Genomic DNA, 25,548 nt, shown 5'->3' on the forward strand with positions numbered 1-25,548 from the left:
AGAACTTCAGCTCAAGTCTATGCAGCCTCCTTTGTTCCATTTCCCTCAATCCCCTAAACTAATGAAAATCTCAGCTGAACCCTGTGTTTTGGGAGAAAGACAACAAGCCTTCCCTCTCAGCTGCTTTTGGGTCCTAATATGTCTCTACCCATTTTGGGGGTAGGTCTAACAAAAGGTCCCTTTGCAAGGTCTAGGTATGGTGTGTGACCCTTCAATATGCCCTCACAATCCTCATGCCAGCTCATAACTGGCAACAGTTTGATGGACGTGTTACAAAACCAGCAATTGTCAGGGAGTTTGGGAAATGCGGGTTGAAAGCGTGGATAGGGGCATCACACTGTCTACCTTAGTTTAAAGATAGCCATCCCAAAGAGAGAGAGCAGAACCTTCACAGAGCAAGATATATCCCATCTCCCAGATACCACAACACTATTTAAAAGGAAAGCATTGAACTAACCCTAAGCACCATATTTTGTCACATAGACCTGTTTTCAATATGATGTTGCTTATCATTGGAATGTTCAAAGAAATTAATTCTGACTGACACACACGCCTGTGTTATTACTTGGCTTTTTGACGCCAAAGTGTGTGCAATTACACACACACAAGCTTAATACACATCTGTATCTTAGCTTTCATCCTCCTGAATCGAATGGGTGGCCCGGTGGTTAGCATCTGCTGCCTCACAGCGCCAGCGACCCAGGTTCAGTTCCACCATCAAGCGACTGTCTGTGTGGAGTTTGCACATTCTCCCCGTGTCTGTGTGAGTTTTCCTCCGGGTGCTCCGGTTTCCTCCCACAGTCCAAAGATGAACAGGCTAAGTGGATTGGCCGTGCTAAATTTTTCATAGCGTCCAATGATGTATAGGCTAGGTGGGTTAGCCATGGGAAATGCGGGGTTGAGGTAGGCTTTATGGAGAGTCAGCTCAAACTCTCAGCTGAATCTCTCCTGTCCTTCCAACTAATTTCAAAAATTGCATTGTTGCAAAGATCAGCTGAACAGAGACAAATATTTGATTTAAAGCGTATTGTTTTTGTAAACCATCTGGGTGGATTCCCAGCTCCAAACAGAAACATGCAGATTCTAACAGCCCGAACTGGCTAGTGTCAGGTTTCAGGACTGAAAGGAGGTTTTCTTCAAATAAAATACTGAAAGGTCAATTTTACTCAGGGTTACTCAGTGACTGAAGTTTCCACTTTTATGAAAGCAGACAGGAGTGACCGTTGCATCATTATTTCTGGTCAACAAACTCCAGGAACAAACACTTTTGCAAACATGACTACAGTAAAAGTGCCTGCACAATCAAATGGTGCCAAAGTATGGTGACTCTTTGTGAGCTTTCTATAGCAGACCTTATTCTTACATAGCTTACAATTGTTAACACTGCATTCCTCGTTCCGTTCTATTATCCTAATGCACTTTGTATGGTATGATCTGCCTGCACTGCATGCAAAACAAAACTTTTCACTGTACGTCAGCACACGTGACAATAATAATTTAAACAATCCATGACGCATCATGGTAACCCATTTCAGGAAATTTCAAGCAGCATGGATCATTGAACTATCCTTTTGGAGTTCTTATTTTATTCATTCGATGTGGCCAACTCTTATTGCCCATTCCCAATGCCCTTGAATTGCACAGCTTGCTCCTCTACTTCAGAGGGCATTCAACCACAATGCTTTGGGTCTGGAGTCACATGGAGGCCAGACCAGGTAAGGATGGCAGTTTCCTTCCCTAAAGGACATTTCTTTGACAATAGTTTCACGGTCATCATTAGACTTTTAATTGCAGAATTGTCCTGAATTCAAATTTTATTGTGGTGGGATTTAAAGCCTGGTCCCCAGAACATTACCTGGGCTGCTGGATTACTAGTCCAGCCACAACACCATTGTACCATCACTTCTCAAAGAGTGAGGAAGTGAGTCAGTCAGCTGTCTCTGCAAAAGTGACTCAATGAGAAAGGAGCTGCAATACTCTGATGGTTGTCCCTCCATTGCTGTCCAACTGCAACCCAGTGTTGCTTGGCTTGCCTGCCTCAACCTTATTAGACAGTGTTAGTATTCCTTAACTTGACACTTTCAGTGTCAGCACATTCACTGTGATCTTTGAAGGCACTGACACAAGCAGGTCGCTCATTTCAGTTACACTGAGTAGGGTTGGAGGCAGAGATTCCTCAACAGAGAGCTCTCAAGAAGTGACCTCCAGCCACTCGATGGCGCCAACTGTGGAGAATGTAGCCCCACACTGTGCCCAGGCCAAATGCATCATTTAATCCCACCATCGAGGAATGCTCAGTTCAAACACCAACACTGCCATGGGATATGCAGCTGAACATAGAACATAGAACATAGAACAGTACAGCACAGAACAGGCCCTTCAGCCCACAATGTTGTGCCGACCATTGATCCTCATGTAAGCACCCTCAAATTTCTGTGACCATATACATGTCCAGCAGTCTCTTAAATGACCCCAATGACCTTGCTTCCACAACTGCTGCTGGCAACGCATTCCATGCTCTCACAACTCTCTGCGTAAAGAACCTGCCTCTGACATCCCCTCTATACTTTCCACCAACCAGCTTAAAACTATGACCCCTCGTGCTAGCCATTTCTGCCCTGGGAAATAGTCTCTGGCTATCAACTCTATCTATGCCTCTCATTATCTTGTATACCTCAATTAGGTCCCCTCTCCTCCTCCTTTTCTCCAATGAAAAGAGACCGAGCTCAGTCAACCTCTCTTCATAAGATAAGCCCTCCAGTCCAGGCAGCATCCTGGTAAACCTCCTCTGAACCCTCTCCAAAGCATCCACATCTTTCCTATAATAGGGCGCCCAGAACTGGACGCAGTATTCCAAGTGCGGTCTAACCAAAGTTTTATAGAGCTGCAACAAGATCTCACGACTCTTAAACTCAATCCCCCTGTTAATGAAAGCCAAAACACCATATGCTTTCTTAACAACCCTGTCCACTTGGGTGGCCATTTTAAGGGATCTATGTATCTGCACACCAAGATCCCTCTGTTCCTCCACGCTGCCAAGAATCCTATCCTTAATCCTGTACTCAGCTTTCAAATTCGACCTTCCAAAATGCATCACCTCGCATTTATCCAGGTTGAACTCCATCTGCCACCTCTCAGCCCATCTCTGCATCCTGTCAATGTCCCGCTGCAGCCTACAACAGCCCTCTACACTGTCAACGACACCTCCGACCTTTGTGTCGTCTGCAAACTTGCTGACCCATCCTTCAATTCCCTCGTCCAAGTCATTAATAAAAATTACAAACAGTAGAGGCCCAAGGACAGAGCCCTGTGGAACTCCACTCACCACTGACTTCCAGGCAGAACCATTAGTGAGATGCAGAGGTTGGGAATTCTACGACTGAAAGGTTCACCTCCCATCAAAGCTTTATCAGCAACATTCGTTATATCCACCACCAAGAGTGGCTCAACAGCAGCACTAGTGATCAAGCTGGTTGGGTACTAAAGGACATAGCTGCTAGACTGAGTCTGCGGCAGGTGGTGAGGGAACCAACAAGAGGGAAAAACATACTTAACCTCATCCTTACTAATCTGCCAGTTGCAGATGCATCTGTCCATGACAGTGTTGGTAAGATTGACCATCGCACAGTCCTTGAGGAGACAAAGTCCCACTTACACATTGAGAGCAACCTCCATCGTGTTTTGTGGCACTATCACCATGCTCAATGGGACAGACTTCACACAGAGCTACCAACTCAAAACTGGGTATCCATGAGGCGCTGTGGGCCATCAACAGCAGCAGCATTGTACTCCAGCACAATCTGTAACCTCAAGGCCCGGCATATCCCCCACTCAACCATTACCATCAAACCAGGGAATCAACCCTGGCTCAATGGAGAGTGCAGCCGCGCAGAGCAGGAACAACACTAGGCGTAGCTGAAGATGAAATGTCAACCTGGTGAAGCCACCAAACAGGGCTACTTGTACGACAAATACCGAAAGCAGCATGTGATAGAGAGCGCTAAGCAATCCCACAAACAACGGATCAGATCTAAGCTCTGCAGTCCTGCCACATCCAGTTGTGAATGATGGTGGACAATTAAACAACTCACTGGAGGAGGAGGCTCCTCAAATATCCCCATCCTCGATGGAAGAGGCCAGTATATCAAGGCAAAAGATAAGACTGAAGTATTCACAGCAATCTTCAGCCAGAAGTGCCGAGTGGACGATCCTTCCCAGACTCCTCCAGTGGTACCCTGCATTACTAGTATGAGGTGATTAGGTGATTGGATGTTAGGGTGGCACGGTGGCTCAGTGGTTAACACTGCTGCCTCATAGCACCAGGGACTCGCGTTCAATTCTGCCTCGGGTGACTGTTTGTGTGGCGTTTGCGCATTCTCCCTGTGTCTATGTGGGTTTCCTCCAGGTGCTCCGGTTTCCTCCCACAGCCCAAAGATGTGCAGGATAGGTGGATTGGCCATGGAAAATTGCCCATTTGTAGATTAGGTGAGTTATAGAGGGAACGGTCTGGGTGGGATACGTTGAGAGTTGGTGTGGATTGTTGGGCCAAAGGGTCTGTTTTCCACACTCTAGGGATTCTATGATTCTATGATTACAGATAAGAGTCTTCAGCCAGTTCTACACGATATCAAGAAACAGTTTGAGACACTGGATACTGCAAAGGCTACAGACCCTCCCTGACAACACTTCGGCAATTGTGCTGAAGCCTTGTGCTCCAGAACTTGCCGCTCCCTGAGCCAAGCTGTTCCAGTATAGTTACAGCACTGGTATCTACCCAGCAATGTGGAAAATTGCCAAGTTATGTATTGTAGATAAAAAACAGGACAAATCCAACCCGGCCAATTGCCGCCTCATCAGTCTCCTCTTGATCATCAGTAACGTGATGGAAGGTGTCAGTAACAGCGCCACCAAGCAGCACCTGCCCAGCAATAACCTGCTCAGTGACACCCAGTTTGGGTTCCGCCAGGGCCACTCAGCTCCTGACCTCATTACAGCCTTGGTTCAAACATGGACAAAAGAGCTGAATTCCAGAGGTGAGGTGAGAGTGACAGCCCTTGACATCGAGGCTGCATTCAACTGAGTATGGCATCAAGGAGCATAACTGGAATTGGGATAAAATCTCTGCTGGTTGGAGTCATACCTGACACATAGGAAGATGGTCATGGTTGTGGGATGTTAATCATCTCAGGTCCAGGACATCTCTGCAGGAGTTCCTCAGGGTAGTCTCCTGGGACCAACCATTTTCAACTGTTTCATCCATCATACAATCAGAAGTGGGGATGTTCATCAATGATTGCACAATGTTCAGCACCATTTGTGACTCCTCAGATACTGAAGCAGTCCATGTTCACATGCAACAAGATCTGGACAATATCCAGCCTTGGGCTGACAAGTGGCAAGTAACATTCGCGCCACACAAATGCCAGGCTATGACCATCACCAATAAGAGACAATCTACCCACCACACCTTGACATTCAATGGTATCACCATCACTGAAACCCCACTATCAACATCCTGGGGGTTACCATTGACCAGAAACTCAACTGGACTCATCACATAAACACAATGGCTACACAAGCAAGTCAGAAGCTAGGAATACTGAGGTCTGCAACTCACCTCCTGACTCTCCAAAGTCTCACCATCTACAAGACACAAGTCTGGAGTGTGATGGAATACTTCCCACTTGCTGGATGGGTGCAGCTCCAACAGCACTCAAGAAGCTGGACCCCATCCAGGACAAAGCAACTTGATTGGCACCAAATCCACAAACATCCACTCCCTCCACCACTGACACTCAGTACCAGCAGTGTGTACCATCTCAAGAGGTACTGCAGAAATTCACCAAAGATCCTCCGACAGCACCTTCCAAACCTACGACCACGCCCATCCAGAAGGACAAAGGCAGTAGATACATGGGAACACCACCACCTCCAAGTCACTCACCATCGTGGCTTGGAAATATACCACCACTCCTTCACTGAAATGAAAGGTGTAGAGCTGGATGAACACAGCAGGCCAAGCAGCATCAGAGGAGTAGGAAAGCTGACGTTTTGGGTCTAGACCCTTCTTCAGAAATGGGAGGGGAAGGGGATTCTGAAATAAACAGGAAAGGCAGATAGAAGACGGATAGAGGAAAAGATAGGTGGAGAGGAGACAGACAGGTCAAGAAGGCGGGATTGGAACCAGTAAAGGTGAGTGTAGGTAGGGAGTAAAGGAGGGGATAGGTCAGTCCAGGGAGGACAGACAGATCAAGGAGGCAGGATGAGGCTAGTAGGTAGGAGATAGGGGTGGGGCTTGAGGTAGGAGTGGATAGGTGAGAGGACAGGTTAAGGAGGCGGGGATGAGCTGGGCTGGTTTTGCGATGCAGTGGGGGAAGGGAGATTTTGAAGCTTGTGAAATCTACATTGATACCACTGGGCTGCAGGGTTCCCAAGTGGAATATGAGTTGCTGTTCCTGCAATCTTCAGGTGGCATCATTGTGGCACTGCAGGAGGCCCAGGATGGACATGTCGTCTAAGGAATGGGAGGGGGAGTTGAAATAGTTTGTGACTGAGAGTTGCAGTTGTTTATTGCAAACTGAGCATAGGCGGTCCACAAAGCAGTCCCCAAGCTTCCACTTTGGTTTCCCCAATGTAGAGGGAGCCACAATGGGTACAGCGGATGCAGTATACCACATTGGCGGATGTGCAGGTGAACATCTGCTTGATGTGGAAAGTCATCTTGGGGCCTGGGGTGGGGGTGAGGGAGGAGGTGTGGGGGCAAGTGTAGCACTTCCTGCGGTTGCAGTGGAAAGTGCCGGGTGTGGTGGGGTTGGAGGGGAGCGTGGAGCGGGCAAGGGAATCACAGAGAGAGTGGTCCCTCTTGAAAGCAGACAAGGGTGGGAGGGAAAAGAGTCTTTGGTGGTGGGGTCAGATTGCAGATGGCAGAAGTGTGGGAGGATAATGTGTTGGATCCAGAGGTTGGTGGGGTGGTGTGTGAGGACAAGGGGGAATTCTCTTTTGATTGTTATTGCGGGGAGTGGGTGTGAGGGATGAGTTGTGGAAAATGCGAGAGACACGGTCGAGGGCATTTTCGACCACCATGGAGGGGAAGTTGCTGTCCTTGAAAAACGAGGACATCTGTTGGCAATGGAGGCCAACTCTCTGGATGCTTTCAAAAAAGAGATAGACAGAGCTCTTAAAGATAGTGGAATCAAGGGTTATGGGGATAAGGCAGGAACAGGATACTGATTGTGGATGATCAGCCATGATCATAATGAATGGTGGTGCTAGCTCGAAGGGCCGAATGGCCAACTCCAGCACCTATTGTCTATTGTCTATCTGGGATGTCTGGGAGTGGAATGCTTCATCTTGGGAGCAGATGCAACAGAGGAGAAGGAATCGGGAATAGGGGATGGTCTTTTCGCAGGAAGGTGGGTGGGAGGAGGTGTATTCTAGGCAGCTGTGGGTGTTGGTGGGCTTGAAGTGGATATCGGTTTCTTGATGGTTGTCAGAGATGGAGACAGAGAGGTCCAGGAAGGAGAGAGAGGTATCAGAGATGGTCCAGGTGAACCCGAGGAGGTAGAGGGCGTGGATGGTGTCACGGACGTAGGTAGGGAGTTCCTGGGCCAAGGGAGAGAAAATAGAGTCCAGATAGGTGGAGATGAGTTCAGTGGGGCAGGAGCAGGTGGAGACAATGGGTCGACCAGGGCAGGCATTCCTACTATTGCCATTCCTTCACTGTTCTTGGGTCAACATCCTGGAATTTGCTCCCAAATGGCATTGTGGGTCAACCCACAGCAGGAGGACTGCCACGGTTCAAGAAGGCAGCTCACCCCCACTTTCTCAAGGGCACTAGGGATGGGCAAGAAATGCTGGGCCAGACAGCAATGCCCACATCCCACAGAATGAATGGAAAAAAAATTCGGCATGCAGGAATACAAGCCTTGGCTTGGGAGACTGTAGTTACAGCAGCACTGGACTGCAGGGCTCATTACCATCCAGAACGAATTCAGTGAGGGCACTAGCTCCAGTCTCAATATCCACTGAGACCATGGTTTATATTATTTACAAAATACATCACAGCAACCTCCTAAGACAACCTTAAAAGTGCACCACAACACTGTGATCTTGTGCACCTGAATAATCAAAAGAAGCAAGATGAGAGGATCACCAAACACCTTCAAAGGCTCCAATTCACTCACCATCATGACTTAGACATACATCAGTATTGAGCAGCAGACACCAGGCTCATGTTCAGCTGAATAGGGAAGATTAAGATAATCTAATGGAGCCATTTAAAATGATTAAAGGATTAGATAGGCTGGACAGAGAGAATCTATTCCCATTGGTTGTGAAATCTAGAGCAACAAAACGTAAACATAAAATTAGAGCAAAGTGGTTTAGGGGTGATGTCAGGACGTACACTTTTACACAAAGTGAAATCTAAATCTCACATGGTGGCTGCTCAGTGGGTTAGCCTTGCTACCTCTCAGTGCCAGGGACCTGGGTTCGATTCCACCCTCGGGCGACTGTCTGTGTGGAGTTTGTACATTCTCCCACAATCCAAAGATGTGCAGGTGAGGTGGATTGGCCGAGCTAAATTGTTCATAGTGTCCAGGGATGTGCAGGCTAGGTGGATTAGCCATGGAAAATGCTGGGTTACAGGCATAGGGTAAGGGGCATGGGGTTGAACTTGATGGGCCAAATGGCCTCCTTTCACCCTGAAGGGGATTCTATAATTCTAAATCCGGTACTGTCTTCCACCAAACAGCTGTTGAAATTGGGGAACTGTTGTAAATTTCAGAACTGCTATTCATTAGGCAAGAGAATTAAAGAATACAGAAACAGACTAAGTGTGCAGAGTTGAGGCAAAAGGTGAGCTTGAGTGAAATTAATTGAGGTGAAACGGTGAGACACGAGGAGCTGGCTGGTCTACCTCCACTCCTTCATCGTTGTTGAATCAATATCCTGGAACTCATTACCAAGCTCTACTGAGGAAGTATCTTCAATTCCAAGAATGTGGGCTTTGAGGAAGAGATCCAGCATCTGTTCAGGGAACTGAGCTTCAAAAAAAAGATGCATTTTCACCAGGATCACCCACAGACAGAGGGAATTAAAGAAGCTGGAAAGTAAGGAGCACTGCACCAGATTCAATCCTAGAGGTGAAAAGGCCAGTGTCCCACCCATTCCAACCCCTCATCCAGTGGAAAACCTGCCGCACCATGTCGTAGGCCAAAGAGATCGAAATTTAGGAGGTCAAAAGGTCGTGAGAAATAAGAGCTGGAGTAGGTTTGTTGGTGCATCAAGATCAAGTGCTCAATGGAGCGTGAAGCTACAAACTCTTGCCTATGAGGCAAGAACACTGGCAGTCAGATAAAGCAACATTATCACTGTGGTATCATTCCCAAAACACACATGATCAGGAAGGAATTTTCCTGCACTAATTGGAAGGAAATATTACTATAGCCCACTCAACTGAACACCTGGCAAATCTAGTTGTAGATATTTCTTAAAGAGCCATATGCACTGTGAATAATATTCCCATTGCATTGCTAAAACAAAGCAAATGAATTTAGCCAAAATTAATTTTAAAATAACAGACAACTCTTTGTTCCGACCTGCACTGTCGGTATGGCAGGGTGAGCTTGGTCCCAGTCTCACACATCAAATACATTTTACAAAATAAGCATAGGAGTTTGTTTTGTTTCGATGCATGTCCCTGAATAAGGAGGATCTGGGACAGGAATAAAATCACCTGAGTTCCGAAGTTTCATCAAAGCCAGTGGAAAATGGAAATCCGCTGTTTACAGGTTACCCATAGCAACGCATGTGTGACGTACTTTCTATCAGTGATCTGGGTAGATGTATGCTAAAGAAACATACCACGCATCACCCCCGTGCCTATTGATACTGCCTACTGCTGATGAGATTCTGTTTAGTTTACTGTTTTTCCATCATTTTCAAGGTCATTGTGAGACAGAGACAAAGAAATTTGTTCATGAAAAATTGGAGCTATTGTGTCCAGGTTTAATATAACACAGCCTTGTAAACACCAGCATAAAACACTCCATGACTCATACATCAGTGACGTGGCTCAATTTAAATTCATCTCATGACAATCAATCAGCGCATGTAATGAAACTATCTGAACAAGTCTTCTTTAAACTGTACCCTTGCCACAAGAATGAATGAGCATCTCTTGCTCAGACTTTTATTTTACATTTTTACACAGAATTTGTACCTGGAAGATTGCTGGGTAGCACACAGGATATTCTTTGTAAGATTCTGCAATGAACATTGGACATACTTAACAGTCAAAGCAATTTTTTTTGTTATTGTCAGATGTGCCTTATTGAAATGACCATCTAGTACCGAGGGGGCACTGTCAGGAACAGTTAGCATTCAAAGGGAGATGCTGTCTGGTTTGACAGTGTTTCTGAAAGGTCAATAGTTTACTGGCAATTTGCTTCTTATTCAGTCTAACATTCTTGTCCATCGACTTCAACTACCAACTAAACCATTGGCGAGAAAACAAGAGCACTGAGATTTTTAGTTCTCTTTACGAAAACCTTTCTCCCTGTAATCTTGCTTTGTACACCGAGTTAGAATTCTAAAATACCATATACATTTTAACACAAAAAGTAATTTGCCAACAATATTATGAAACATTTCCATGTGGAATCTCTTCTGCATTCCAAATTTCTTCGATTGCATTTGCTCCTTGCTCCTACACACTGTCACAAAAACCAGTCCATATTTAAGGGGCTAACTTTGCTCCAACTAGGCTTTGTGTACAGGTTGGTTCCTGCTTTAATTTTCCAGTTTACTCCTGATGCCCACATTACTCAACCTACTTGCTCCATCCCGTAGGCATGTTCCAAATACCAGTGGGAAATGTTGTACAAGGGTAGAAGTGTTAATACTGAGGAGTCCATTTAGCACCATCCATTACAATAATGTCAGATGGATCTGGTAGTAGAAAACCTATGGACTGCAAAACAGTAAGACTTACTGTGCAAAGCCTCCTCATAGTCTATGTCTATTACATTTTGGAAAAGCAAATCAGAGCAGGACATATACACTTAACAGTAAGGTCCTGGGGAGTGTTGCCAAACAAAGAGACCTTGGAGTGCAGGTTCATAGTTCCTTGAAAGTGCAGTCACAGGTAGATAGGACAGTGAAGAAGGCATTTGGTACGCTTGTCTTTATTGGTCAGTGCATTGAGTATAGGAGTTGGGAGGGCATCTTCGTTTGGACACTTTTGGAATACTGCATGCAATTCTGGTGTCCCTGATGTAGGAACGATGTTGTTAAACTTGAAAGCTTCAGAAAAGATTTACAAGGATGTTGCCAGAGTTGGAGGGTTTGAGCTATAGGGGGAGGCTGAATAGGCAGGGGCTATTATCCCTGGAGCATCGGAAACTGAGGGGTAATCTTATCAATGTTTGTAAAATCATGAAAGGCATAGATAGGATGAATAGTCAATGTCTTTTCTCCAGGATAGGGGAGTCTAAAACTAGAGGGCATAGGTTTAAGGTGTGAAGGGAAAGATTTAAAAGAGGCCTAAACTGCAATGTTTTCAGACAGAGGGTGGTGTGTGTACGGAATGAGCTGCCAGAGGGTCCAACAGAGGCTGGTACAGTTACAACATTTAAAAGGCACCAGATGGGTGCATAAATAGGAAGGGATATGGGCCAAATTCTGGCAATTTGGATTAGATTAATTTTGGATATTTTAATGATTTGGGGAAAGTTGAACCAAACAGTCTGTTTCTGTGCTGTATATCTCTACGACTCTATTATCTATCAGTTGTTACTATCATACAATAAACTACATCTTGTTAAAAGGCAAGAGACTGCTTCTCATTGGACTACTAGGTGGTTTCCATCTATCACACCAGATCAACCTGGCAATACCAGAAAACAGGATGGTACCAACATTTCTACCTTAGAGCACAGTGAGCACTAGTGAAGATTCATCTTACATAAGGTAAAGGTAAAGGGCAGGCATTCTCAATAGGAAATGCTCGCAGCGAGTTATATTACCACCGACTGAGTTAGAATGCTTCATGGACAGAAAACGGTAACATAGGAGTAGGCCATTCAGCCCTTTGCCGCTGCTCAGCTATTCTAGATTATGGCTGATCTCCTACATCAAAGACCTTTTTCTCACTATTCCCCATCCCTTGATATCTTCAAAACCTAGAATTCTATCGTCCTCTGTCTTGAATACAATTACTGAGCTTCCACCAATGAAAAACAATCTTTTAGGTCTGAAGGGAGAAAGAGATTTGAAAGAAAACTTCTCACCGTTGAATCAAAATGTGTATTTAATCCTTCATTGTGAACATAAATGCAGTCATAATGCTGCCAAGCCTGCAAGCTTGGCCTGGGGGCATTCTTGGAGATCTGATCATGTAATGTACTGATCACATGATGCCATGTCACGTTATATCTGCACACATGACGCATGTTAAGTTACAGCATTTGTGTAGTAAGAGGCCATTTCACTGTATTGGGGTAGTTATGTTTGTGGGCTTTTCTTGCTCATGGTTTTGGTCCAAGTGGTAGAAACAGGAAGGAGAAGGCCATAAATTGAAGGTGGGGAAGAGATGTAACCTGAGCGCAGGAGTAAGAAGAAAAGACTAATGACAGGAGCATGGAGAAATGAAGCGTGGAGAAATGGTGGGGGCGGGGGGGGGGGGGGGGGGGTGGTAACGGTGATGGCAGTGAAGGAAACCAACATAAAAGAGAGGGGAGACTCACTCACAGAATGGACATTGCTTCGCCTGGTCATTGCTGAAAATATTCCTCTGTCTCCCTCTCTCCGTCTGTTAGATTTCCCCTCTCCCCCCTCTCCTCAGTTTTCCTCCCCACTGACCTGCACCCTCCGCCACTTCCCCAGTCACCCCCTCCCTATGCTCTCTCCGCCAGACGTTCTCAAGGTTCAGGCTCTCAGGCAGTGGGTGAATCGCTGAATTCAGTGCAGCATTGCCAGGGCAGAGCTTGCAGTTTCTCAGATAACACACTTACCTGCTTTCGGGTTGTGTGGGTGCTTGTCAGGATGGCAGGTCAGTGCTTTTGCTTTGAACTCTGCAACGATCTGCTCTGTCTGACAAAATAAAAGTTCAGTCAGTAAACAACTTGCAGCACAAAAGATAAACCTTACATCACCAATACCAACTGGAAAGCAATTATTCATTCTGTCGGATGCAACGAATCAGCAACTCCTTTTGTGCATTTATTGTTTCTTTTTGGACAGTTTACTTTGCATTGAGGAAGTTGGTAGCTTGCTTTGAATGTAATACATTCATCATGGTAACAGCTGGCATTAGGCTTTCTACACGCACAGCAGCCATCACGGTAACTGCTCATCAAATACAATCAAAATTTAAAATTTTTCACATCATAACTCTGACGTGTGAGCTAAATGCAATTATTCAGTAAGACAACATAGAAAGAGGAATGATCTTGAAATATTTGAGTTTGAGTGGGTTTTCCAAATACAATGGGTATTTTCTGTTCTATGAGATCTCAGGGATGTGCTTTACAGAAACAGGTGATACACAGACACACACACAGACCCCTGTAAACTTCCATTCATAGCACAACTACAGACCCTTCAGCCCAACCAGTCCATGCTGATCATAATCCCAAATTAAACTAGTAGGGAGGTCCAAAACGTTATCTTTTGTGCTCCTAAGATGCTGCTTGGCCTGCTGTGTTCATCCAGCCCCACACTTTGTTATCCTAAACTCGTTCCAACTGCCTACACTTGGCCCATATCCCTCCAAACATTTCCTATTCATGTTCCTATCCAAATATTTTTTAAACATTGCAACCGTCCTGCGTCCACCATGTCCTCTGGGATTCACTCCACACACAAATCACTCTCCATATGAAAAAAAAGTTGCACCCATGACTTTTTTACATCTTTCTCCTATCACCTTAAAAATATATCCCCCCCGAGCCCCCACCCGTCCCCCCCCTCATCCCCGTCCCCCCCATCCTCCCCCCCCCCCGCCCCGTCTTGAAATCCCTGGGGAAAGGACACCTGCCATTCACCTTAACTATGATTTTATAATGATTTTATAAACCTCTGCAAGGTCATCCCTCAACCTCCCAAGCTCCAGAGAAAGAAGTCCCAGATTATCCAGCCTTTCTTTATAACTCAAACCGTCCATTCACAGCAGCATCCTGGTAAATCTTTTCTGAATCCTCTCCAACTTAATAACATCCTTTCGATAACAGGGTGACTATATCTGGACACAGTATTCCACAAGAGGCCTCATCAACATTCTGTACAACCTCAACGTGACATCCCACATCCTATTCTGGAAGGTCTGAGTAATGAAGGCAAGTGATCTAAACATCTTCTTAACTGCCCTGTCTACATGTGATGCAAATTTCAAATAATTCTCTCCCTGAACCCATAGGTCTCTCTGTTCTACAACACCACCCCAGTTTTGGGTCTTTAAGCTGTTATAATTACTCAGGATCTCCAATCTAAAGAAAAGGCCCTTATATCGAACATCGAACATAAAGCAGTACAGCACAGTACAGGGCCTTCAGCCCACAATGTTGTGCCAAACTTTTACGCTAAACCTAAGGTCTATCTAACCTCCATCGTTATCTCATACTATCATCCATATGCCTATCTAATAGCCACTTAAATGCCCCTAATGAGGCCGACTTCACTACCCTTTCCAGCAATGCATTCCACTCCACTACCACTCTCTAAGTAAAGAACCTACCACTGACATCTCCCCTGTATCTACCTCCATTCACTTTAAAACTATGCCCCTTCATAATAGCTACCTCAACCCTAGGAAAAAGTCTCTGGCTGTCCACTCTATCTATACCTCTGATCATTTTGTACCCCTCTATCACGTTACCTCTTATCCTTCATCATCCCAAAGAGAAAAGCCCTAGCTCTCTCAACACCTTCTCGTAAGACCTTGCCTCCATTCCAGGCAACATCCTGGTAAATCTCCTCTGCACCTTTTCCAACACTTCCACATCCTTCCTGTAAGGAGGTGACCAGAACTGGACACAATACTCCAGATGTGGCTGAACCAGGCTTTTGTATAGCTGGAGCAAAACTTCACAGCTCTTGAACTCAATCCCTCTATTAATGAAAGCTAACACACCATACGCCTTAACAACTCTATCCACCTGGGTGGCAGCTTTCAGAGAACTATGGACATGAACCCCAAGATCTCTCTGCTCCTCCACACTGCCAAGAATCTTTCCACTAACCCTGTATTCTGCTTTCAAGTTTGTCCTTCCAAAGTGAATCACCTCACACTTTTCAGGGCTAAACTCCATCTGCCACTTCTCAGCTCAGCTCTGCATCCTATCAATGTCCCTTTGTAACCTAGAACAGTCCTCCACACCATCCACAACATGCCCCACTGTACCCATTGTATTTGGAAAACCCACTCAAACTCAAATATTTCAAGATCATTCCTCTTTCTATGTTGTCTTCGTATCATCTGCGAACTTACTAATCCACCCTTCCAGTCCCACATCAAAATCATTTACAAAAATCACAAATAGAAGAGGACCCAGAACAGATCCTTGTGGTACACCACTCGTAACTGAGTACCATGTTGAATATTTTCCACCCACTACCACCCTTTGTCTTCTAAGAGTCAGCCAATTCTGAATCCAATCTGCTACATTTCCCTCATCCCACGCCTCTTTACCTTCTGTATGAGCCTATCATGGGGAACCTTATCAAATGCCTTACTTAAATCCATTTATACCACATACTCTGCTCTACCTTCATCCACATGTTTGGTCACCTCTTCAAAGAATTCAATAAGGTTTGTGATGCATGACATATAGCTACAATCTTTAGTCTCTGCACCCCCTAGACCTTTAGGTTTCTGTCCTCCCTCAGTTTGTCCTTGGTAATCTGCCCCCAGGGTCTGTGGTGTTACACACTGCCTGTGACCTCGCACTGTCCTGGGAGACAGAGAATGGCTGGAGAAACTCTGTTTCTCTCCCCACAGATGCTGCTAGAACTGCAGAGTTATTATTTCCAGTCTGGTACGACTCTTCTTCACACCTTTGATGGGTTTCAATACCTGCAAATATTTTCACACCACCGGGAAAGGACTCTCCACACGCAAGTCGAAAAACATTGCATTCTAATGACTCTTTTTTTTAGAAAAATCAGATCAGCAATCTAATACAAACATTCCTGGTTGCATGGGCAATTCTTGCTTCATTCCTAATTGTCCTAGAGAAAGTCGTGCCAAGTTTCCTTCTTGAACTTTGATGTCATCCAACAGTTTGGGAGTTATGAATGATGCAGGACATGCAGAGAGTTTGGAATCAGAAGTAACCTGGAATCAGGAGGTAACCAATAGATTGAGGAGTGTTCCATACAGGTAGTGATGTGAGTGGATGTTTGATGGCCGTAAGTCTTTGCGATGGAGAGGCCAGGGTCATATAGAAAGTGGAGGTTGCTTACAGTCTCCTTCAGCCTGAGGACGTGTCGAGGGAAGATGTCGGTGATCAGGGAGCCAGGCCTTGTGGTGGGAGCTCCAAAGTTGATCCTGCCTACTGTTCACTCCAGCGTCACTCTGGAATGTGAAGATTATCCCTGTTTCTTTTCTCCACTTCCAATGGTCTCCTCAAACTCTTGCCGCCTGCATGTGGCACCTTTACCTCCAAAGTTTCAATGTCAGAACTAAGTTGAACAGGCAATCTGACAACACTGTAGAGGGATCCAATTGGATGCCCATCAGCATCAATGTGTTTTTCATAGAATCATAGAATCCCTACAGTCTGGAAGCAGGCCATTCAGCCCATCGAGTCCACACCAACCATCTGAAGACCATTCCAGCCAGACACACATCCTGACCCTATCCCTCTAACCCTCCATTTCCCACACACAATCCTGCTCAGTACAGACAATTTAGCTTGGCCAATCTACCTAAACTGCACATCTTTGGACTGTGGGAGGAAACCGGAGCACCCGGAGGAAACCCACACAGACACTGGGAGAATGTGCAAACTCCACACAGACAGCCGCCTGAGGCTGGAACCTGGGTCCCTGGTGCTGTGAGACAGCACAGAGCCACCTTGCACCCTTTTAGAGCAGACTGCTAGAAGAAACAGGGAGATGAGCAATAGAAACAATTCCGGTGGAGATGGGAAACGATCAGGTTATAAGGGGGTAGATAGGAATGGAACTGAAGTGTCGAGGATGGTACAGAGAAATTAGTGTGATCAATCGTGTCAATGTCTGTGAACAAGTAAAGGAAGTTAGAAAAGGATAAGATGTCACAGTCACAATCACAAGGGAAGTCATTGTAACCTTGTGAAAATGTTATGACAGGTTAGAAACCCGATTCCAGGAGTTCAACAACAAAATTGTATGTAGGATGGACACAGATTTGGGAGCAAACTAAACTTTGAAGGACTCAAGAGGACAGAAATACAGCAGCACTGAGACAGAATGTCTTTAAAAAGAAGAGTGATGATGGCTGAATAGAAAGGAAGAGTTCTATACCTGACAAAAGGGAACCATTTCCAATATCACCCAGTATGGGACCAGGCAGGGGAGGTAGGTGATCAGTCATCCAATGGGAATCAGGCTGAGCAAACATAAGGTAAGTCTCATGGGCCCAATGAAATCAGAGTGCAGACCCGAGGGGATTTGAGATAAACTACAGTGAAATGCAGTTGAAGGCTAGGTCAGAGACAATGATGGGGGATACTTGGCTCAGTAGGCTAGTGAGGACAGCAATGTGGCTGAGGCCATTTCAAACTTAATGAAAGGCTCGTGGGTTTTCTGTACTTTCTTTGGAGGTGAAGGTGCAACATGCAGGAGGCAAGAGTTTGAGGAGATCATTGGAAGTAGAGAAAAGAAACAGGGATAATCTTCACATTCCAGAGTGACGCTGGAGTAAACAGCAGAGTTTAGGCAGGATCTAACAGTGCTTGAGGAAGTTAAATGGATACAATACAATTAATTACTGAGCCATAAAGTCCAAAAGGTTCTAAGTTTGATTACAAAACGTGTCCTACAATTGGCCACAGCTCCCAGATTGGGGTAATGTCAGAGACGTTCACGAGAATGGTCCCAGGAATGAAAAGCTTGACATATGAGGAACATTCAAGGACTCCGCGACTATACTCATTGGAATTTAGAAGGATGAGAGGAATCTAATTGAAACTTACAGAATACTGAATGGGCTGGACAGAGTGGATGCTGGGAAGATGCTTTCATTGGTAGGAGAGACTAGGACCCGAGGCCACAGCCTCAGAGTAAAGGGAAGACCTTTTGGAACAGAGATAAGGAGAAACGTCTTCAGCCAGAGAGTGATGAATCTATGGAATTCACTGCCACAGAAGACTATGGAGGCCAGATCATTGATTACATTTAAGTCTGAGATAGATAGGTTCTTGATTGTCAAGAGGATCAAGGGTTACGGGGAGAAAGCAGGAGAGTGGGGTTGAGGAATTTATCAGTCATGTTCCATCCAACCATGAGCAGACTCAATCGGCTGAATGGCCCAATTTCTGCCCCTGTCCTGTTTTTGTTTGCAAGTGTGTACAGTATCTACCTGGTTAAGAAAGGATGAGTTGGGTCAGGAGGGATGCCCACACATTTGATTAGGCTCTCACAACGGAGAATGGCTGCTTCTATGAGTTACCCAGCCTTCACTAAAACCTTAGCCCAACAAGGTCAGGTGAAGAGAAATGGACAGAATATGCAAATCAGTCACAATGAATCACAAACCTATTATGCAGGCACAGGTAATAAGGAAGTCAAATGGAATTTTGGCATTTATTGCTAAAGGAATAGCATATAAAAGTAGGGAAGTGTTGCTGTAAATGTACATGGCAATAGTGAGACCACATCTGGAATATTGCCTAACAGTTTTGGTGCTCTTACCTGAGCAGGGATGTAGCTGTATCACACACAGTTCAAAGGAGGTTCACTAGATTGATTCTAGAGATGAGGGACTTGTCTTATGAAGACAGATTGAGCAGTTTAAGCCATACTGACTGGGGTTTAGAAGAATGAGAGGAGATTGAATTAAAGTACATATAAGATGCTTACAAGATAAAGAGGATTGACAAGGTAGACATGTGTCCTCATGTAGGACAATCTAGAACAAGAGAACATGAAGTTGTAGCAGATTTCAAACAAAGATGAGGAGAGATTACTTCTCTCGAAGGGTCATGAATCTGTGGAATTCACTGCCTTAGAATGCAAGGTGATTCTAGGACATTTAGTACATTTAAGGAGGAGGTAAACAGAGTTTTAATTAGTAATGGGTTGGAGGATTGTGGAGAACAGGCAATAAAGTGGAGTTGAGGCCAAGATGGGATCAGCCATGACCATATTAAATGGCTGAGCAGGCTCTTGGAGCTGAATTGCCCACTCCTGTTCCTAGTTCTCAAACACTTTTGTTTAGTGAGGAAGTCGCATTCCATTGCACACTCAAACCACTGTACTGAAACTTTAAAAAGAAACAGAGTATAACGATCATGTTACTGAACTTGCATCTAAATAGAATGACAGCGTGTAAAGCACAGAAATGGGCCATGCAGCTGAGCCTTTGTTTCACATAAACAGATCCTCGACTCTCACCATCTCACCCACCTACACAGTCTTTTCTCCCTTATGCACTTTTCCAACTTCTCCTTTAGATTTTCCCTGTTCTGCACCTTAACTACTCTCTGCTTAGTGGTTCTAACATTTTTACCGGCCTTTGGGTGGAAATTTTCCTCTTCAATTCAATTTTGGATTTATTAGTGACATTTTGTGTCTCCCAGTTTTGATCATTTCCACATTTTCATTTTCCTTATCAAACTCCTTCATAACCTTAATCTATTAGGTAGTCCTCAGCTATCTCTTCTACAGAAAATTGCCTCAACCTGGTCAGCCTTTCATGATAAATACACATTCTTTGTGCTGATATCAAACGTGCAAATCACTTTTTGACCCTCTCCAGCACTTCTTTACCTTTAACATAACTTGATACCAGAATGGTGCATTGTACTCTGAGAGTGATCGAACCCAGGCTTGAGATATGTTTAATCTAACTTTACTGCTTTTCAATTTTATCTCTCCAGAACTAACACCTAGTTCCTTATTCCCTTTTCCTGCCCTTATCTGTAGTGCTGCTTTGAGCGATTTGTGTACCTGTAGAATTGTACAGTGACAGTCATTTCACAGCCTGGAAACAGATGCTTCAGTCCAACCAGTCCACGCTGACCATAATCCCAAACTGAGCTAGTCCCACCTGCCTGCACTTGGCCCAAATCTTTCCAAACATTCCGCTCTAATGGAAAGTCATCTAGACTCGAAACGTTAACTTGCTCTCTATCCATGGATGCTCTGACCTGCTGTGATCTCCAGCTATTGTTGTTTTCAGTGCAGATTCCAGCTTCTGCAGTAAGTTGCTCCCTCCAGACATTTCTCATTGTACTTCTCCAACATGTCTTGTAAACATTGTAACTGTATCCACATCCACAACTTGCTCTGGAAGTTCATTCCACACATGAACTTCCCTCTGTGTAAAATAGTTGCCCTTTAATGTCCTTTTTAAATCTTTCTCCTCCAAATCCCTTATCTCCTACACCCCAATTTACTTTTCATTAACCCCAACAGTACATCCTCCTTATTCTAATTCCCAAAATACAATTCTTCAGAAGTATCTCTTCTGAAGTTAATTTGCCACTGATATATCCATTCTATAAACCATCAACATCCTCCCATATCTTGTCACTGTTTTCCTTAGTCATCCAAATAACATTGTACCACTTCAGAGTTCCAAAAAGAGGCTTAAAACTTTGTCCTTCCTCAGTTAACCAAAGCATTTCAACAGGGTGCCATCTAAAAATTTTCAAATTTGAACTTCCAATTGCTGATTCCAAATTCTTAAATTGTAAACAACTGTGGACCTTTTGGGGCACGGCTTTCCACCTTTTTACCAATCTAAATACCTTGGATGCCTATTCTGTATTTAGGTTACTTTTCTACTGAGTAAACAACACAAAATCCTGCAGACGCTGTAAATCTGAAAGAAACACAGAAAATGCCAGGGAAGCTCGGGTCTAGCAGCATTTAATGGAGACAGAAGCTGAGCCCCATGTCCAGACTTTGGTCATGGGTCTACTCGATGGTCAAAGGATTAGAGATGTAGGCTACCAAAAGATATGAACTGACATCTCATGAAGCCACATAGCTCTAGGTCAAACATGGAGAAAAGGCCTCCTGCAGATATCATTCTCCCCGAGTGGATGAATTGGCACTCTTGCATGATAGAGAAGCACTGAGGATAAAAAGGGCAAAAATATACTCCGAGTGGGTACTCTGATTGCTATCAGTGTGAATGGTTCAGTAACACTACTTCTGACAAGGCTGGCTGAGTCCTGAAGCATATATCTGCCAGAGTAGGGCAGTGGCAGCTGGAGAGAACCAACACAAGGGAAAAGCCCAACTAACTTCATTTTCAAATATTTACATTTCCCTGATGCACAGTAGTCCGTAACATAAAGTAAAACACACCCAGCAGCTCAAAGCTGGGCTTCTGTAAGACCATCAGCTACAGCAGCTGATTTTTATTAAACCACACTCTGTAATCCCATGGCCGAGCACATTCCACACTCTGCTGTGGCGAATGTTCATTATACATTAACATTATTGTTTAGAAACTTGAGTCCTGAACTGGACAAATGATTTATAACTTTCAGTTTGATGTCTAGCTCTTAGTTACATGTGTTAGGAAGGGAGTGGCAAAGATTTAAGCCTCTTTTTGAGCTTGGTGAGTGGTACAAGGTTATCTAGAAGAATTTCAGCCTCAGCATTTTTAATGAATGTTTATGGCCATAAACTTGAACTTGAGGTGAACTGTTCAGTGCATTAGAAATAAAGGTAGAAAAGAACACTATTGTTGCTTCACAACAAAGGTCCAGTATCTCATAAACGGCAGAATAACCCAGAAGGTAAGACACTGTATGTAGTTTCAGTTAGTGCAAAAAGATGCTGCTAATATACAATAGTCAGGGCTGAGGAAAAACAAAATCTCAGAAGCAGAAAACTGCTGAAAGCTGAGGGTGTGAAAAATTAGAGATAATAAGGTGCGGAGCTGGATGAACACAGCAGACTAAGCAGTATCAGAGGAGCAGGAAAGCTGACGTTTCGGGTCGAGACCCTTCTTCGGAAAACGTTTTTTCTGAAGAAGGGTCTAAGCCCAAAACATCAGCTTTCCTGCTCCTCTGATGCTGCTTGGCCTGCTGTGTTCATCCAGCTCTGCACCGTGTTGTCTCAGATTCTCCAGCATCTGCAGTTCCTACTATCTCTGTGTGGAAAATTATATCTTTGCTCTAAAGGCCAGTGGGAAGAAACTCCTCATACTGACTGTCGCCATGCCAACTGAAGAGGAGCTTTGAAGTGGAAAGTTTCCACTGAAGTTTGAGTATCTCTAAAGTTGTTGGTGAGGGTAAAATGGTTAAATCTTTATTTTGGATATTTATATTAGGTATGTTCAAATAGTTCTTATATCATGTTAAACAGTTTCTGTGTTTTCTCCCTTCTTGTGTAACGTTCAAAGTGCATTGGCAGGCTCTTGTCAATACTTTCAGAGAGTGACCGCTAAGGTAAATAAATAGCAGAAACAACACGTTGGGTCCATTAAGCCAGGTTTCATTCTGGGAGCTGATTTGTCCAATGCAGGATTAACAGTGGAAGCAGCGATGTGTTAAAGAGAGCTAAGCAATCTCAAAATCAACAAATCAGGTCAAAGCTCTGCAGTCCTGTCTCATCCATCGCCACAGATAACCCCATCCTGATAGATGGGGGAACCCAACACATCGGTGCTAAAGGCTGTGCATTTATCTCCATGATTAGCTCGAATTGCTGAGAGGATGCATCATCCAGCTCTGTCTCCAAGTAACTCCCTTCATCATCAGAGTTGCCAGCCTTCAGCTAATTCAATTCATTTCAGGTGACATCAGTAAACAGTTGGAGGCATTCGATACTTCAAAGGCAATGGGCCTAACAATATTCTGAGAATCGTATTGATGTCTTATGTTCCAGACTTGCCACGTTCATAGCCAAACTGTTCCACTATAGCTGCAACACCAGCAATTTTTAAAAATCATTTATGGCATGAGGGTGTCACTGGCCGTTTATTGCGCATCCCTAATTGCCTAGATGTCAGTTAAGAGTCAACCACATTAGAGTCCCATGTCAGCCAGACTAAGTCAGGGTGGCAGTTTCCATCCCTAAAGGACATTAGTGAACCAGATGGGTTTTTCCAACGATTGCCAATGGATTCACGGTCATCGTTAGATCCTTTAATTCCAAAGTTTTATTGAATTCAAATTCTGCCATCTGCTTTGGTGGGATTTGAAACAAAGTTCCCCAGAATATTACCTGGGTCTCTGAATTAACAGTCTAGCAAAAATAACACCAGACCATCACCTCCCCATCTATCCAAATACATGGAAATTAGGCCTGGTATGTCCTGTACGCACACAGCAGGACAAATCCAATGCAGCAAACACCACCCCATGAGTCTAGTCTCAATCAAAGTCTACTAATGTCCTTTAAGAAAGGAAATTTGCCATTATTACCTGGTCTGGTTTATGGTGACTCCAGACCCAAGGTGATATGGTTGATTTTTAACTGCTGTCTATACAATTCGGGATGAGCAATGAATGCCAACCTAGTCACTGGTACCCACATCTCATGAAGAAATATCTGCACCTGATGAATTGCTGTGATTCAGTCGGCAGCTCACCACAGCCTTCCCCAGGGCAATTAGTGATGGGAAATAAATGCTAGCCTCGCCAGCAAGGGCCACCTTCCACGAATGACTAAAAATAAATCTTGTACTTCTGACCATTGGTCCCCTGCAGACCAATTTTAAATTGCTTATCCTTATGCCGCTCCATAGCCTCACATCTTTTCATCTGTGTAACTTCTGTCAGCCCTAAAACCCTCCAAGATCTCTGCATTTCTTCATCTACAGCCATATGCACATGACCCCAGATTCCCATCATTGGTAGCTCCACTTTCAGCTGCTGAGGCCGTAAACATTGGAATTCTCTCCTCAAATCTCTCTGCCTATCTAATGTCCTCCACTTCTTTAAGATTCTCTTCAAAACCTACCTGTTTAATGCAAAGTAGTCTACTGGCCAAATGACGCCTCCTTCGGTTTAGTCTCAGTTTCTTTCTGAATATGCTGATTAAAAGTGCTTTGGTACATTCTATTATAGTTAAAGGTGCTATATAAATGTAAGTGTGAGATTGGTATTTTGGTTTAAAAAATGCACAAAGCAAATTTCATTCAGTATGGCATTTACAATTGCACAAGAAAGCTCACTCACTCCTGACTTTGGAGTATAGAAGGAACAGTGCTATTTAATATTGATGGATAGAAGGGTCACATGAGGAGTTATTGCTAAAGATAGAGCTTAGAGGTATATATGTTCTATCACACTGCAAACTGTCGAAAAATTATTTCAGATTGCATATGAATAAAAAAATCCATCAAATTCCTGTATTTGAAAAACTGCTAATCAATCACCAATTATTCACAATATCAGGTGAAGTCAGCGGAACTGAGAATCATCATTTTCTTGGCTCAGTGGTTAGCACTACAGCTTCACAGCACCAGGGACCAGGGTTCAACTCCACCTTCGGGTGACTGTCTGTGTGGAGCTTGCACATTCTCCCTGTGTCTGTGTGGGTTTCCTCCGGGTGCTCCGGTTTCCTCCCACAGTCCAAAGATGTGCAGTTTAGGGTGGATTGGCCATGCTAAATTACTCAGTGTTCAGGGGTGTGTAGGTTAGGTGGACTAACCATGAAGAATCTAGGATTATGGGGATAGGGTAGGGAGTTGGGTCTGGGTGGGATGTTCTTTGGAGGGTTGGTGTGGCCTTAATGGGCCGAATGGCCTGCTTCCAAACTGTAAGGATTCTATGATTGCATAAAACGTCTGGACCACAAACCTGACGACTATATGGAGTCCCAATAAAACAAATACCCTCTGGGTGGCTTGAAGTTGGCAACCGTATACCCCCAGGAAGATATAAAGAATGAACAATCTGCAACAGTTTGAAACCTTCTCCATCATTGAGAATATTTTTCACATGTACCACGTCACCATGATCAATGCATTGAGTAATTATGTATTTCCTGCAAGAAAATATACTCTAAATCACTTCAGTGTAATTCACTCAGTGATATGCAACAGATTTCAACATGAAGGCAAAACCCACACCGCACTGACTCCAAACTGAGAAAAGCAAAAGAAACAAAACTGAAAGACTGAGATAACAAGATGTAGAGCTGGATGAACACAGCAGGCCAAGCAGCATCAGAGGAGCAGGAAGGCTGACGTTTCGGGGCTAGACTCTTCTTCAGAAAATGAAGAAGGGTCCAGACCCCAAACGTAAACTTTCCTGCTCCTCTGATGCTGCTTGGCCTGCTGTGTTCATCCAGTTCTACACCTTGTTACCTCAGATTCTGCAGCATCTGTAGCTCCTACTATCTCCAAAACGGAAAGACTTGTATTTTTTTGTTGCTCCT

General features: G+C 44.4%; 1 protein-coding gene across 1 annotated transcript in view; it reads right to left on the reverse strand.

Moving 5' to 3' along the window:
- Nucleotides 1–25,548, reverse strand: part of dnajc12 (DnaJ (Hsp40) homolog, subfamily C, member 12) — a 35,477-nt gene that overhangs the window by 9,234 nt on the left and 695 nt on the right. The window contains exon 2 of the mRNA XM_048550887.2: nt 13,014–13,092. Within this exon, the coding sequence (XP_048406844.1) occupies nt 13,014–13,092 (79 nt within the window). The remainder of the gene's footprint in view (nt 1–13,013; nt 13,093–25,548) is intronic.

The sequence above is a fragment of the Stegostoma tigrinum genome, chromosome 20 (assembly GCF_030684315.1).
Source record: "Stegostoma tigrinum isolate sSteTig4 chromosome 20, sSteTig4.hap1, whole genome shotgun sequence".
NCBI classification, from domain to species: domain Eukaryota; kingdom Metazoa; phylum Chordata; class Chondrichthyes; order Orectolobiformes; family Stegostomatidae; genus Stegostoma; species Stegostoma tigrinum.